The following is a 16,492-nucleotide window of genomic DNA, read 5'->3' on the forward strand; positions in this document are numbered from 1 at the left end:
CTCTGTCCTTCCCTCTCCAATGACAGTGCTTTCCCTGCAGGTCATAAAGAAGGAAACTGGATTTTGGAGAGACTTTGGATTTGGGATGACATGTCAGTATCGGTCAGACTTCATCAACATAGGTAAGACAAATCCCCTGGCAACAAGTCTGCATCTCTACTGCCACCTAGAGGCCAGGGAAGGGCTGTGAGAGAACCTGGCCGTTCAGCTTCCAAGGAACCTGGTGGCAAAGGAGGTGCTACTTCTTAAGAAAAGGCAGCTCAAGTTCATTCCTCTTGTCGTGGGCTTGGAGTTGGACCAATAGGTGGCCTCAGTGTGTGGCACTTTAACCCCTATAATCTCCACCAGCACCTCTCAGTCACCCCAAATAAGGCTCCCATCTGCGGATTCGAGGCAGCTCATTGTGTAGAGGCAGCTTCCAAGTGGTCCCCCTAGTGCTGACTTTCAACCTGTCCGGCTCCTGCGCCCCATCATGGAGACCATCCTGGGCCTCCCCAGCAGGGGGAATCCATTAAAAAATAGGGTGACATGGGGAATTTTAGAAAATCACACACCAGGAAATTTTGGAAAATCTGCTATACCTTCAAAAATCCCAGATGTCCCTCGAAGCTCTGAGTGTACAGTCACTGTGTACACACACGTACACACAGGTTCCCAGAGCACAGACAGGGCAGGCCCTTCGGTTGCAGTTGAGGAGACCAAGGTTCTCAGAGGTAAAGTGAGGGACGCCGTCAGGATGAGAACAGAGGGTCTGTTGTCCCCCTTGGGAGTTCCACACTCGCTCCCCACGGCAGTCGTAACTCATGTGCCTCTGAAGGGAGTAGAATTGTGGGTGATATGTGACTTGGGAGTGAATGAGCAGGCCAGAAACCTCGATCTTGGGCTCTGGCTCTAGCAGGATGGAGTCTGGAAGTCCTGTCCTCACAAGGTGTGGAGATGCCCACCCCCCACCGCCTCCCTGTGGCCTCCCAGAGACCGCTCACCTGTTCTCTCCTGTCTACTCCCCCTCCAGCCCAAGGCCTACAGCTTCTCTTCTTAAGGTCCGTGAGTCTGTCTGAGCAGCCCCAGGTTTTGGTCAGAGGTACAGGTGGTCTGCAGGGCCTGCAGAATGCTCACAGGAATCACCAGTTAAAAATAAAAATAGAACCCAGCGGCTTGCAGTCAGGTCCCATAAGCAGCCGCAGCGCACCTAGGAAGCCAGTCTCCCTGGGGCGGGAGCCCCGGGATAAGCAGCAGCGAACCACAGGTGTGCTTGATTTGTTTAAGAAATAAGCCTAAATGATTTTGTGCAAATCAGTTTCAAAAATGACATAAGTATTTTTTTATTTCTAAAGGAGATTTCCATTTTAAGAAGCTGTTTCCTTGCTCTATGAACAGGGAGAGAGTATTTTGTGATGATCTATATTTATCAAATTTGGGGTAATAATACATTTTTCCCCTAAAGACAGGGCGTTGATATACCAGAAAAACATGGGAATGGCAGGCTGGGAAGGTGCGCTTTCTCAGTCGGCCGTTGCTATGAGCTCAGAATGAATCTTTGGGTTACATCTGTCCCCCATTATTCTTTGCAATCTTGCATTAATTTGCAAGCATCATATAGTCGCATAACTTTTACTTAATAAGTTGTAATGATACCAATGGGAATAATAAATCAGTTACAGCTAACTAAGCACTGCCCCTTACATTACTGTCTCATTTGGTTATGACACCTACTTCATTTCAGGATAAAGAAACCAGAGCTCACGAGAGGTAAAGTGGAAGCTTGGATGAGAACCAAGACTCAGATTCCAGACCCTTGACTCAGAATGGTCTCTGCCTGCACACTATTGGGGGGAATACAGAGCCCTCGTATACATGGACCAGGGGTGGGTCCATGTGCTTGGGGTGCCCCTTCTCCAGCAATAGCCTTGATCAGAGCAGCATGGTTTGGGGACAAAGCGCTCTGTGATAATTGAGAAAAGATGTTGAGAATCACCTCACTATGTCTTGTAAGAGTTGGAGAAATCTCCCAGGTGAGACAAGGAACAATGACAAAAAGAGGCCAATTTTTCTTTGGTTCTACTTGAGGCATGGTGGACTTTAGGTTAAGAAACAACCTGGGGCATCTCAACCTTGGGTGAGAGTTTAGGGGACCATTATTCTCCTTGTCCATTCCTACGTGAAACAAGATTGTTGGAGTGGAACCTCAGAACTGACTGGGACTGTTCCCTTTAGCAGGAGTCATTTCACCAGCTTTTGGGGACCACTTTAGTCTCCAAAAGGAAGAGTGCTTTTATGGGATGTGATTTTTTTTCACACTGAGATCCTGTTTTACTATTTCACACTGCACACCTCTGGTTTATTCCATGTGAAGTGGCAGGAGGAACACGGGAATTTTCATCTGGAGGTCTCAGGTTGAAGTTGGGGTGCTTCTGCAGCTCTCAGTTGGCGGCTGGGGCTCATCATTAGCACTGCTGACAGCTCTCGGAGGCGGGCAAATGCTGGGATTCTGTTTGCAGTCAGGTCACCTCTGGGAGGTGGTACTAGCTTTCATAAAGGTCCTCTGTGTTCGAGAATTCTGAGTTCTCTGACATGGATGGACACTCATAATTCGGAGGGGCGGTGAAACACATCTCCCCTAATGGCTTCTTGTCTTCTTGTGTAGCGCACGGAAGCAGGAGATGCGGGCTGGTTATGACTCAGAAGTGTGTTCTCTCCTGACAGGTGGGTTTGACTTGGACATCAAAGGCTGGGGCGGAGAGGATGTGCACCTGTATCGCAAGTATCTCCACAGCAACCTCATAGTGGTGCGGACGCCCGTGCGGGGCCTCTTCCACCTCTGGCATGAGAAGCGCTGTGTGGACGAGCTGACCCCTGAGCAGTACAAGATGTGCATGCAGTCCAAGGCCATGAACGAGGCCTCCCACGGGCAGCTGGGCATGCTGGTCTTCCGACACGAGATAGAGGCTCACCTTCGCAAACAGAAACAGAAGTCAAGCAGCAAAAAAACATGAACTCCCAGGGATCCGTTGGGGGAGATGTTTTTTTGCTTTTTCCTTTTGCAATTAACCTGACAAGTGGCTGCAACAAGGAAACGACTTCCATAAAGGGCAAACAAAGAAGCTGACTGATTAGTAAGAGACAAAGGGAGAGGCCTCCAATTTCTGCCTGTGTGGTTTTATGCAGCAGGAATGCAAATCTCCCACTTTGCCTGCAGAAGTAGCCCCAACGATCCTCTGCAGCGACTGACCAAGGAGAATGGTCGTTGAGGTGGTACGCTTGGCCACGTGGAGGCTGTGATTGTGTTTGCGGCGAAGTGAGGTCTGTTGCTTTCTGTGCTCATTGCAATATTCATGAATGAAGACCGGTTTTGTAAAAAGTTCGTTAGAATGAAAGGCACACATTTCTCCCCAGCAGGATGATTGTATCAGTAGGACTCTCGTGTCTAGGAATGCTAACACAACTAGGCAGGCAAGGAGACTGTAAACTCAGATACCCTCATGACGATCCTTGTGAGTATATTAAGCAAAACCAAGTGGACTAAAAACAAAAAGAAATCATAACTGTTGCCATTTTCCCAAAAATTAACCAAAAATAATCTCATCTTTTTGGTTGTAGTTTTAACCATCTCCATTTCTTTTTATTTTATTTAAAAATGCACTTTTCTTTTGCTTAAGAGTTATATTTTGCTTATTTAATGACCCATTTGCAAGCCTTACTAAAGAGAGCACAAGCTAGCGTACACTTTTACATTTTTTAAGAAGATGCTTTTAGATGCATTAGGAGAACTTTCCATTCAGAGCACCAGTTTGATACCCGCATCCGAGGACCTGCCCAACTCGGGGCCTGTCAGGCACCGCATCAGACCTTCAGCAGGTGGGAGGCGTGGCGTGGGGCTGCTGAGGACCAAGATATAACCCGACTGTATCTGGAGAGTGTTTCCGAAGAGGAGCTACTGAACACTGGAGGGAAATAAAAATATCCTTTTTTTTTTTTTTTTTTTAACCTCAACAGAAAAGGAAACTCATTCAGACTGGTGGTAGCTTGATTTATTTAAAAGTCAAAAAATACATTTTTTTTTTTTGCAAGAGAGAACTGGGGACTACCTTCTTACCTGTTTAAATAAACCAAAGTACACTGTGTGAACCAAACGCTCTCTTTCCCAAGCAGGGTGCTCTTCCTGGCTGCTGGCTTCCATGAGAAGAACTGCAGGAAAATGTATTTTGTGCAAGATCACTCCATCTGCCCGAGTCTCCCGGGATGGGAGATTTTGCTACATGTTCACCCACCCCCGTCTAGGGGGGAGTAACTTCATTCTTTTTTAAATGAAGCTGTTCTACTCCATCGCCAAGATGCTTCTGAAAATTGCATTTTATTACAGTTTCCAACTATTTAAAAAAAATAAATACAGTTAACACTGAGTGGTTTCTACATTCATGTGAAAATTATTTATTTAATAGCCAGCACCAGTTGCATGAGCTAATTATCTCTGATTCCTTGTCTTCTGTTTGCCCACAGTCAAGTCATGGTTTAAAACCTTCAAGAACATTCAAGCTGTTGGTGTGTGGGGGGGAAAAAAGCATTGTATTGATTTGTACTGATAGTTCGTAACGTTTAATTAAAACACAGGGCATGAGTGGAAGGTGGCATTGGACAACGAATAAAATATGATTTGTGGATATGATTTCTTCTTGGAGTAAGAATGCCATATCTTTAGTTTTTGGAAAAGTTTTTTATGCATAGACCAGGGTTTCTCAGCTGTGGCGCTGTGGACAGACCACTGTTTGTTGTGGGGCTGCCCTGTGCACTGTGGGGTATTAGCAGCACCCCTGGCCTCTACCCACCAGATGCCAGGAGGGTCTCTCACCTAGTCATTGCCAAACGTCCCTGGGGGGCAGAGCCACCCCTGGTTGAGAACCACTGGTCTAGGGGGAGGAGAGAACCATAATGATAAACCGGGCCCTTAATACAATTTACTAGTCCTTTTTATTAGAAGAAAATGAGAAATGATTTCCAGGGCGCCTTTAAACTCTGATTGTATTTTGTATTTTTACATTTAATGGTGTTCCTAGAAATTCGGGGCCCGCTCCCCAGTGGTCCGGAGGGCTTTGTGGGACTGACCTGCACACTCCTGCCCGTGTCCTCCCAGAGACAGGGGGATGCGTTTCCAACAGGCTGGCGGCAGGGAGCAAATGTCTGACCCGGGCTCAGGCAGGCCTAAGCGCCCCTCGGGGAGCAGTCCCAGGCTGCCCCTGGGCTCACTGGCCTTGGTGCTGGTTTACATTGTGGTATCACAGGTGCCTGAGACAGTGGCTAAGAACTGGGTTTTAAAGTTGCTGATGGTAGCAGAAAAGAAGGGGAAATAGCACAATGCTAAACTATTTTTCTCTTTTTAGAACATAGTCAGGTAAGATAGTTTTATCAAAAGGTAGGACCCTCTTAAAGCACATGCAAGCGGTAATCTGAGTTGGGCTGCTTTACCAAAAATAGTGTAGACTGGCTTGTGCAGCAGATGCTAATTTCTCAAGGTTTGGAGTCTGGGAAATCCAAGATCAAGGTACCAGCGGATACGGTGTCTATGTCCTCGCAGGGCCGAGAGCTGTCCTGTTCTTAAAAAGGACACGGGTCCCATCACGGGGGCCCCACCCTCACGGCCTAATTGCCTCCCACAGGCCCCACCTCCTAATACCATCACATTGGAGATTCTACGTATAAATTTTGTGGGGGCACATGCAGTCCATAGCAGGACCTCTCCCCAACCCCTCCCCAAAAGGACTAGCAAAGGCCCCACTGAAACACTGTAATTAGGGGCTTGGAATTTAACCTTAGACAGCAAAGGAAAGCAGTAACGAACCTGTGGCTTGAAGGAGCCAGTCACAATACATCTTCTGAAGGAAGGGTGCTGCCAAGGAGGCACCAAGTCTTGGGCTTGTGTTAGTTTCTTTCCCACCCTCTGTGTCCTCCCTCTGTTCTCACTAAGCCGCCTGGTAACTCACCCCAGTCATCTCACTGGAGCTGGGGTCCCTAATATAAACCTCAGGTCTCTTCCAACCAGCAGCCTCATGAGAGCCAATTGTTAGTACCTCTTCCCACTCACTCAGTAATGGCTGGTCAGGAGCTTGAAGTCAACCGTAGTAAGAGCATTTACCAGTATACCATGGAAATTGGCAGTCAGCAAAGGCTACATACACATCAGGACTCCCCTCAGAACCCCATCCTTCACCCCCCAACCCCAGCCAGTTAATTGTTTACCGGCACACCACAGATTAAATGAGTTAGTATGTCTGGCATCCTTGGGACACATCAGGCACGTGGCCCACATTCACGTTCAGCTGTTATTCAATATCAATTCCCATGCCCAGTACCTCTCCGGTGTGATCAGAGTCCACTGTGGGTCACACATTGCAGACCAGGAACCCATCCTGTGTGCATTGTTGCCCTTTATTTCTGTCATTCTGAAAACAATTTCGGTCTATCAGAAGAAGGGTTACAAAGAGTATAAAGTATAATGGGTAATTTCTCCTTTAAATCCCATGCTCAGTGTTCGGAGTTGATGACCCCCTAGGCCAGTGGTCAGCAAACTCATTAGTCAATAGAGCCAAACAGTACAACGATTGAAATTTCTTTTGAGAGCCGAAAACCGACTTCTGCGCATGGGCCACAAAGTTTCAATCGCACTGTATGTGCGCGCTCGCACGTATTTTGTGGAAGAGCCACACTCAAGGGGCCAAAGAGCCGCATGTGGCTCGCGAGCCGCAGTTTGCCAACCACTGACTAGGCAGTCGAGAGGCATTCGAGGTTTTTGAAGTAAGGAGCATAGCCGGGTGCTTTATGTACATAATGCCAACCTTCTAAGGTAGGTGATGTCATTACTTCCGTTTTACAGGTGCAGAAAACCAAAGCTCAGAAATGGTAAAGAACTCGCTCAGGGGCCCAGCCAGAAAGTGGCTGGCTGCAGGCTCACATCATCGTCCCAGCTCCAGAGGGCCTGAAGGTCTTGGGGAAGGGGGTGGGGGAAGCTTTGGCCTGGCCTGCGTCCAAAGCCTGGCCTCTTGAGCCTCCCAAAGGCCCCACCTCCTAATACCATCACATTGGGGGCACATGCAGTCCATAGCAGAACCTCCAACCCCTCCCCAAAAGGACTAGCAAAGGCCCCACTGAAACACTGTAATTAGGGGCCTGGAATTTAACCTTAGACAGCAAAGGAAAGCAGTAATGAACCTGTGGCTTGAAGGAGCCCCACTGTTTTCCCCCTCTCCAGTCCCACCTGCAGAATCCCCTGTCAATGAATGAAAGCTTGTTAATAGCCACCCAGGAACAAGGAGTGAGCTGGCCCCACCCCCTCCAGCTGCTGTGTATTAACCCAGGTTAGGGCCCCGAAACCTTGGAAGCAGGCTCTCCAGCAGGATCCTAAGGCACCAGACTTAAAAGACTGTCTTGAGAGCGCGTAGGAATGTTTGCTTTTTGAAAAGGAGTTGACATTGTTGCTGAGAACTGATAAAGCCCTTGGGCGATCCCTCAGAAGGGTGGGTGTGTTTTACTGCCACACCCATCGAATTTGTGTGATCCCTATTCTGATTAGCTTCGTATTTGAATTCAAAGCTGTTTCTGCTGGCAGGAATCAGTGCTTTGCTGTTGCTGCCAAAACCTATGGGGACTGTGCCATATGGTTGGGGGCTTTGGGTGGTGGTTTCAACACAGCAAATAATCTCAGTCAGCAGAGGTGCCTTTCAAAGTCTCTGCTTTGCCGTTCCCACATGCAGGCCTCTGGAGTGGTCCACCCTGTGCCCCTGGGCTGTGTCTGCCTGTCTGCTGTTCTAAGAGAGAGGGTGCGGGTGGCAGCCCGGGAGGGCAGCCAGTGCTGTGCTGCCTCAAGGCCATCATGGCCACAGTCACCCCGAGGTTCAGGGAGGGCCAGGCCACTTGCTGCGGCCTCTGCCCAGGACTCACCCAATGTCCCTCTGTCTGGCGGCTGGCTGAGTAAGGAGCCTGCGGCTACAGGCAGTCCCCAGGTGGGATGCATGGCAACTGGACTCACTCTACAGCCACCTGAGAGGGACACCGTAGCTTGAAACGAGACTACAGAAGCTCCCTCTATCTCCACCGTCTATCCCCAGCCCACAAACAAACCACCCTCCAACTCATGTTTTAAGAACGAGAACAGTAAATAGCACCTGGCCTGCTAGGATGTTAAACCCCAATTGCAAAGGTTAAGAAAAAAATATTTTTAATTTAAAAATAAATACAAAACAAACTGTAAAACCCTCAACTTCAATGGAAAGGAAGGCTGAAGGAAAACCTGCTTGTTCTAATTATTAGCCTCACACGGAGCCACGTGAAAGCCATAGCTGTAGCCTGTGGGGCTGTCCCAAAGGGTGGGGAGTGACCTGTGTGGGAAGCCTTTCCCAGAGGCCCTTGCACCATCGAGAGCACCCCAAAGATAAGGCGCTGGCCGTGGCCTGTGGTTGTTGAGGACGGTGCAGAGGGGCTCTGGCGTAAATGCCCTTGAGTTCGTTTTAGTAGCCTGTCCATGCCCCTTTTCACTTTTCCTCCTTTGATCCTTTTTCTTAACTACCCCTGTGTTTTTCCTCTTCTTGGGGTAAGGTTTGAACCTACTCACACTTCCTTGACATTGCTTAGCACTGCTGGTGATGCTGAGGGACAGGGAACCTTTCCGCGAATCTTACTGTGGCAGGGTAGGGCAGGTGACCAGACCAGCGGCTTCACAGGTAAGGAGGGTCCGCAGTGGGGAGGTGGCGGCCGGAGCGTGGGGATGGCTGTAAGAGGAGATGCCAGAATCCAGTGGAGGGAGAGGTCAGGGAGGGGCATCTGCCACAGTCCCAAGAGGCAGGCAGGTTGGGGAACCTGGATTGGGGCACGTGACAGAACCTGCGGGGAACATCCCAGACCAAGAAACCTTGGGCAGGTAGGTCAGTGCTGGGCTTCTTGAGTCAACAGATGGAGGGGACCAGGGCCAGGGTTTGGACGGCCTCACTTTAGGCCATAACTAGGGTCAGACACAGGGAGACTGGGTCTTACCAGCTGAGCTGTAAGTGTGGATGCAACCCATTTAGTTGTGATCAATTTCTGAATTCTGTAAAACCTTCTCCTTCCTTAAGAATTTCAGGTGTTACTCCTCACCAGCATATCATCAAACACTGGACAGTTTATTCTTCTGAGAGTCAGTAACCACCAGGGTAAAATAGTGCAGAACTCCAATCTGCTTCTCCTTGTAAGGGTAGGTTCACCCAGTCATTTCTTGTGTTCTAAGTCTTTCCCCAGTAAGAGGTCCTTGGTGTAGTTATATCTGGATATGACTGTACTTATTTCTTCCAAAATAATTTAAGGCAGAGGGTGATGCTGGAATCTTATACACTGAGTGGCCAGATTATTATGATCTCTGAACACATAATAATCTGGCCACTCAGTGTATATCCTATATAATAAAAGGCTAATATGCAAATTGTCCCCTCAGCCAGGAGGTAGACCAGCAGGCAGGCCGGCCAACTGCCCATGTCCCCTCCCCCTGGCCAGGCTGGCTGGACCCCACCCATGCACAAATTCATGCACTGGGCCTCTAAAATATACATATATATTAGCTTTATAGTCTATGGCCATTTCAAAACAGAGTGTGGAGGCCGTGAAATAGTTCGCATGAGCTACTGGCTTTTAAAGAACACCTTCATTCCTAAAAGGCTCCAGTTTCTTCTATACACACACACACACACACACACACACACACTCTGAGTGGCCAGATTATTATGCATTCAGAGATCATAATAATCTGGCCACTCAGTGTGTGTCTTCATAATTATTAGTGACTGTAGGGTACGTTTCTATTCATTCCAGAACCTAAAGATTTCAGAGCTGAATGAAAAGAATAAAGATCATCCAGTTAAAATCCCATGTTTTATTTCATTAGAAGTGGAAGGTGAGCTTCAGAGAGGTGAGGGGACCTATCCACGACAACAGAGCTCATGGTGGGAAGAGGCAGGAACAGAAGTTCCTGGCTTCCGGCCTGGTGCCATCTCTGCAATCCTGTCACATCATGGTCGCTGAGTCACAGAGAGGAAGTGGAGAGACACTCTTAGACACTGACAGTTGTCTCTCAGACAATAGAAAACACATGGAGCATTTCAAGAAACATAACAACTCTGTGTTTAAACACTTCCTCACTAAAGTACACATCTCCGCCCGTGCACACTCGCACATATATATGCACAGACAGGCGCCCCGCCCTCTTTGTGGGTTACATTTTACACTGTCAGCGAGTGCTTTATACAACCAAAGACCTCGGGAACAAACAGCTACCACCTTCTACTTCCTCCTGCTGACGCGGGGAGTCAGGCCTGAAGTCTGAGTAGATCTCCATCTTCCCAGAGAATGATCTCGGTGACCCTGAGCTTCCTCTGTCAGTCCTTCCCCTGGGGTCGGGGTGGGGTGCGTGGGGCAGAAGATTCCTGACTGAGCAATTCTTCGTCCTGAGCTAAACAGAGCCAGTGGGAGGTTCTTCTCATCTCCTATTTTCCCTTCATTATGAGGAGGGTGGGGTGCCTGTCTGCAATTGTACATCTCCCATTTGTATGGTATATAATGCACATCGGGTTCTGTAATTACATAAATGTCTGTATTGATTTCTAGGAGTGCCATAAAAACTACCATAAACTCAGTGGCGTAAGACAACAGAAATTTGTTCTGTCATAGTTCTGGAGGCTAGAAGTCTGAAATCAAAGTGTTGGCGGGGCGACGTTCCCTTTTAAGGCCTGTCCATGCGGCTCTCCTGGCTCCTGGTGGTCGCCAGTGGTCCTTGGCATTCCTGCGTTACAACTGCATCACTCCAGTCTCTGCTGTCATCTCATGGCCTTCTCTCTGCGAGCCTCTGTTCCCAAATCCCTCTCTCCTTATAAAGATGCCAGGCATTGATTATGGGGCCCATCCTAGTCCAGTATGACCTCATCTTAACTTGCTTACATCTGCAAAGACCCCATGTCCAAATAAGGTCACATTCACAGGTATGGGGGGCTAGGACTTCCACATATCTTTTGGGGGACACAGTTTAAACCACAAGAAGTTGCATCCACACAGCTCACTATTGTGTTCATGTCAGTCACCACTAACACGTAGGACCTCACGTGTGCAGACTCCATCCCCGGTGCGCTCTGGGTAGAGCCAAGGTAGATGGGCAACGTGTCCTGGCTTTCCAGGATGAGGACACTGAGACACCAGCTCACTCTCCTAGTCCGCAGTGTTTTGTCCATATTAAGCCCCTCACCCTTTAAACAAATTCAACTTCCATTCCCGACTTGGTTTTGCTATGTCTCTTACATCCTGGCTCCAATGTGCACAATAAGTGAAGTGTGTTTGGAGAGTCATCTCAGCCGTCAATAAAGGCTTCTTTTGCCAGCTCCCTAAAGACAGCATGTAACTTCATACAAACAGGCCCCGAGACTTTCTGAGATGATGCAAAAGGAGAGTGTGGAGGCCGTGAAATAGTTCGCACGAGCTACTGGCTTTTAAAGAACACCTTCATTCCTAAAAGGCTCCAGTTTCTTCTTTGTTCCCTTTGCCTTACATACATTATTGAGGGTGTATCCTTCATGTTAGGCAGTTGCTGAAATGGGGAATCTCCCTTCACTTTCAGAGTGCATACGATGCAGAGGTGATCTCCTCTTAGCATCAAACTCCAGTGTGTGTGCAGAAGAGGGATTTCTGTAGGACCGCAAGGATACTGCTGGCTGATCAGGACTGGCTCTGCGGCAGGGTCATTTTGGCTTCACACACAGACGTCCATTCCAGCCGTGTCTGCACACAGGAAAGCCCAGCCGGGGGCTGCAGGATGACATGTCGGGGGCTGTCACTCAAAGAGCTCCAGGTAGTCAGGAGGCTGGCCCTGCTGACCGCAGGGGTACAGGAGGCGCTCCTTCCCCAGGGAGGTTATGGGTTCCTCCTGTAAATCAGAAGGCACAGGTCAGGCTGGGCAGGTTGAGAGAGTAAATAATGATGCCGTGCCACTCCTACCTCTTGAGAACACAGAACTTCCTGCCCACCCTTGGTTTACACAAAGCTTTATGGTCTACGGCCATTTCAAAACAGATTTTTCTCATGTGCAAACCTCCTGCACCGAGTTCTGACTTGAGAGTGTTCTCAGATGTGGTCAGTGTAGGCATAGAGATTTTTGCGTCTCTTATTTTCTCTGCCCAGTGGGGTCTCCCTGAGTATTTGAGGAGGAAATAGGCTCAGTGATAAAGGAAATGCAATTAAAAATCCTGATTATGGGGGAGGAATTATCAAAAACTAATCCCCTATTACTTGTCTCAATCATTTTTTCTCGTAATTGCCTTTCAGAGCTCGAGCTGCTGCAGGACAGGAATTCACAGAGAAGGTCAAGTCTGTGCATTGTCTCACCCTGTGATACTCCACCAGCTCCGCCAGGGTGGCATGCTGCAGCTGGTCCGCACCCAGGAAGCTGTAGGAGTCAGTGGAGGCATCGATGAGGAAGTGTTTGCAGCCGTCCTCGGACAGGTAGGACAGGGCATAGCCCTTGATCCTCTCACTGACTCGGATCAGGAAGCTGCCCGGCATGCACGTGCTCAGAAGTTCATTCGCTCTCGTTAGTGTGAGAATTCCTGTGGGTGAGAAAGGCAGGCGTTTCAGCCAAATCGTTTCCAAACCTCTCCTCTGTTACACATAGCTGTGTGGATCAAGTTCAGTGAAAATAAGTATGACTTTAAGTCCATTTGGGGCATCTAAGAACTATCATTCATCTTCTGGTCTTTGGAAACTGGGCAGGGTAGGCTACATAAGCAAATGGATAATATAAAGGAGAACGTAAATGCTTAACCTTCAGAAGAACAAATTTCCACTTATATACCCAGTTACAGCAATACGGGGGTCAGTTGGCTTCTGAGTCTGGCCGGACCCTTGACAGTCACCCTGGGGGTGTGAGATCTGGAAGGGGCCTTGGAGGTGCACTCCTCAGTCTACTGATAGATACTGTATGTCCTGGGAATGATCCCATTTGGTCTAGAACAGTGGTTCCCAACTAGGGCCGTGCCTGGAAATTATTGAGAGGCATTTGTGGTTGTCCATGGGCATGGAGGGTGTGGGCTCTATTGGCATCCAGTACATAGAGGTGAGGGATACTGCTAAACATCTGAGTGCCTAGGAGAGCTTCACACCACAAATAATCATCCAACTCAACATGTCAATAGTACTGAAGCTGAGAAACCCTGGTCTAGAAGTCAGCAAGTTAGTGACGGATTCAGGAGAGATGCAGGTCTACAAAGCCCACTGCTGCAGCTACTCCTAAATGATGCTCATTGGCATGAAAGAATAAGAGCATACACACACATACACACACACATATCTGTTTTCATATACACTCAAAGGAATGAAACTCTTCATATATATGAATATATACATATATATACATACACATACACACACACACACACACACACAGGGACTACCCATTTGTATGTGTGCTTGTGTATCTTCATATGTAAATATCTGCATATATATCTTCATATTTTTTTTCATATATCTATACTTTAGATGCCTCATGAATTCATACTAACTCAGACCAGACTTTTCCCAAATTGGCTCAAACTCATGAGGTTTGACTCATATTCAAGATTTCCCTTTATTCCTATTGTAATTCTTCAGATGAATTGATAATGTTAAAGTATATAGAAAGTGCACAAACACATCTTGGGGAGATGGTGAAGTGGAGTTATGATTTGGGAGGAAGGGGCAGCATTCTCCTAGTGTTCTTCTGCCTTTTAGCAGACTTAAGCTCTTGCCTTCTCCCATTCCACACTGATACTAAGCATCTCATCATTAGGAAAAACAAAACAAAAACAAAAACACACACCTCCTGGTGAAAAGGCAGTGGGTTATCATAGCCCTTTAGTTTTGTTGGTGGTAAAGTGAATTGAGACTTGAATCCTAATTATCCAGAGGAAAACATAAAATAAAAATATTTCTATTATCTTTTTTGTAAGTAGACCTTTAAGAAAGGGAGGATTTAAGAAATCGCCTGTTGGATGATTATTTGTGGTGTGACACTCACCCAGCCAACACCAACCAGCCAGCCCTTCTTGTGCCTTCTCTTCTGCCATGCACCACTCCAAACACCCAGCCTGTACCTCAAAGTGCAGTTCGTGAGGCTCAACCCCAGTGAGATGCTGGGGTAAGAACTGGGGGTGGTGAAAAGCCTGGCAGCCACCCCCCTCCTCACAGGTAGGAAATGTTCTTGGAACAGAAGATTCAAGGCCTCCCTTCCAGGGTCCCCAGCTCCATTGCACTCACGCCCGGCAGGGCTGGTGATGCCTGTGCCTGGTCCCCATCACATCTGATCACCTCTCCATCCTTTCCCTGCTGAGACCGAGCCATTGGAAACTGCAGGTACTACAGATACTGAGAGAGCCTCTTGGGTCAGCTCCTGCACTGTCCATGTTGGATGCTCAAATGATACCTGTATAAGCTCCCACAGACATGGACCGCTGCTTCTGTTGGACAGTTTTACCTTCCTAAACACACCCAGGCCTGCTGATAAGTTACAGATGACGACGGTAAGCCGAAACAAGGCAACAGGTAACCAGCCAGCCCCAGGACCGCAGATGACCGAGGTTTGAAGACTCTGGATTTGACTGCCTCTGAAACCAGGGATATCTGTCACTGACCCTGAAAACTCCCCTCAGAGCCAGGGAACTGATAAATGAGTGAGTGAAGGAGAAGCGGCATTCTGGAAAAAGATTTCTCTCCTTTCCCTGACTTACTGACTCACTCTGAAATCCCAAGCGGCTTCAACAGATGGCGCAGATGTTATACTTTATAAAATGATGTTCTACAGATGGATTCGGATTCCTAAACCTGGGTTAAGGTCAAACTGCTCCTAAAATCAGGTCATACAGTAGCTGTAAATCAAACTGCCCGAAGCCCCTGCATCTGTAATTACTGCCCATTATGCACAGATCTTGGCACCTTCTAATCCTCTAGAGATGCCTGAACACAATACAATGATTCTCTGGCAAAGGACAGATCCTAACGGAGACTCCTTGCACACAGTGGAACTGATGGCAGGTCCAGAAGGGAAGTGCTGCTGAAATGAGGCTTCGTCCTTTTTGCTTTAAGCAGGATTCTTATTCCTGAAAAGCATAGCCTCTTGGTGCATCTGATGATAAAAGCTGATATCCAATTTGTCATGATTCCATCGAGGGCATTGGGTGCACCCAGGGAGGCCTGGCTGTGGTTACTGCCAAGCAGTGAGCTTTGTGTGCCTGCAAAGGGAGCTCCTGAAGGCAAAGCCAAAATCCGGTGTCAGATATTAATCACCAGGAACTCGAGCAATCTCCTCAGTATTTTTCATCCCATGATTTGCCTGGGCACTACTGAGAATCCAGAAGCAGTGGTCTCCCTCCAGCCACAGAGGCCGAGACCTCCAGGCCTCCTCCCCCTGACCAGCTCTCTCTTCGCATCTTACAAAACCAGAACCTATCTGAGGTCACAGGAGGATTTCTGTGCTAGTGAAAAGGGGGCAATTTAAAAAGCTTTCTTTTACTTCATCAATTTTTGAAATGACCCATCTCTCCCAGCAGCAGTCTATTTAGAGCTGAATCAGGCGGGGGGTGGCAGAACTACAGCGCCCAGAAGAAAGCGGGTGTCTCCACGCGGGAGCTTACTGACAGCTCCTGGCTCTGAAGAGCTTGGAGCAGAGCTGGGCTAAAACTCCTGGAAGCCTGGTCGTAATAGCTGGGGTTGAGAGGGAGCAGAGAAAAATGCCCACTCCTCTCTGCATGAGGCCTAGGTACCCTCTAGGACAGTACTACCCAACAGGATTTTCTGTGATGATGGAAGCCTTGTCTGTGCTGTCCATGGGTAGCCACTAGCCACGTGTGGCCATGGAGCCCCTGAAATATGGCCAGTGTGACTGAGGGACTTAACTTTTCATTTTATTTAATTTTAATTCATTTTGATGTAAAGAGCTACATAGGGCTAATGGCTACCATATTGGACAGCACAGCTCTATGGTCCTCTGGAGTGAAGGGGGGCTCCATGACAGGCCCGGGGTATGTATGCATATATATAATGGTTTTTGTTGTTGTTGTTGTTGTTTGTTTGTTTTTTGCACAGAAGAGGTTAAATAGACCTGAGAGACCCAAAATAACTCAGACATGCTGTGGCTTTGAAGTTAAATAGATCTGGACCTGACTATTGACTTTGCCACAACTAATGGTAGAAGCCTGGAGAAAAACTTAATACCTTCTTACTCTATAAAATGGGAATAAAAATGATCTTCTTTAGCCTGGCCTGTGTGGCTTGATTCCTGGTCAGGGCACATGCCCAGGTTGTAGGCTTGATCCCCAGTAGGGGGCATGCAGGAGGCAGGCAAACAATAATTTCCATCAATGATGTTTCATCTCTCTGTCCCTCTCCCTTCCTCTCTGAAATCAATAAAAATATATTATAAAAAAATTACCTCCTTTAAAGTGTTCAGTATAATGCTTGGCAC

General features: G+C 47.8%; 2 protein-coding genes across 9 annotated transcripts in view; one reads left to right on the top strand and one right to left on the bottom strand.

The window, feature by feature from the left end:
• CSGALNACT1 (chondroitin sulfate N-acetylgalactosaminyltransferase 1) overlaps nt 1-4,662 on the top strand; it is a 316,104-nt gene extending 311,442 nt beyond the window's left edge. For all 5 annotated transcript variants that reach the window (XM_080660425.1, XM_080660423.1, XM_080660427.1 and 2 more), the window contains 2 exons: nt 41-122; nt 2,704-4,662. In XM_080660425.1, coding sequence (XP_080516551.1) covers nt 41-122; nt 2,704-2,993 — 372 coding nt within the window. In that variant the 3' untranslated portion in view covers nt 2,994-4,662. The remainder of the gene's footprint in view (nt 1-40; nt 123-2,703) is intronic.
• A 5,208-nt stretch (nt 4,663-9,870) lies between these two features.
• The window catches only part of SH2D4A (SH2 domain containing 4A), a 108,871-nt gene continuing 102,249 nt past the window's right edge, over nt 9,871-16,492 (bottom strand). For all 4 annotated transcript variants that reach the window (XM_080660431.1, XM_080660428.1, XM_080660429.1 and 1 more), the window contains 2 exons: nt 12,385-12,605; nt 9,871-11,926 (listed from right to left, as the gene is read on the bottom strand). In XM_080660431.1, coding sequence (XP_080516557.1) covers nt 11,834-11,926; nt 12,385-12,605 — 314 coding nt within the window. In that variant the 3' untranslated portion in view covers nt 9,871-11,833. The remainder of the gene's footprint in view (nt 11,927-12,384; nt 12,606-16,492) is intronic.

Source organism: Plecotus auritus (assembly GCF_963455305.1).
Source record: "Plecotus auritus genome assembly, chromosome: 3".
Classification (NCBI taxonomy): Eukaryota; Metazoa; Chordata; class Mammalia; order Chiroptera; family Vespertilionidae; genus Plecotus; species Plecotus auritus.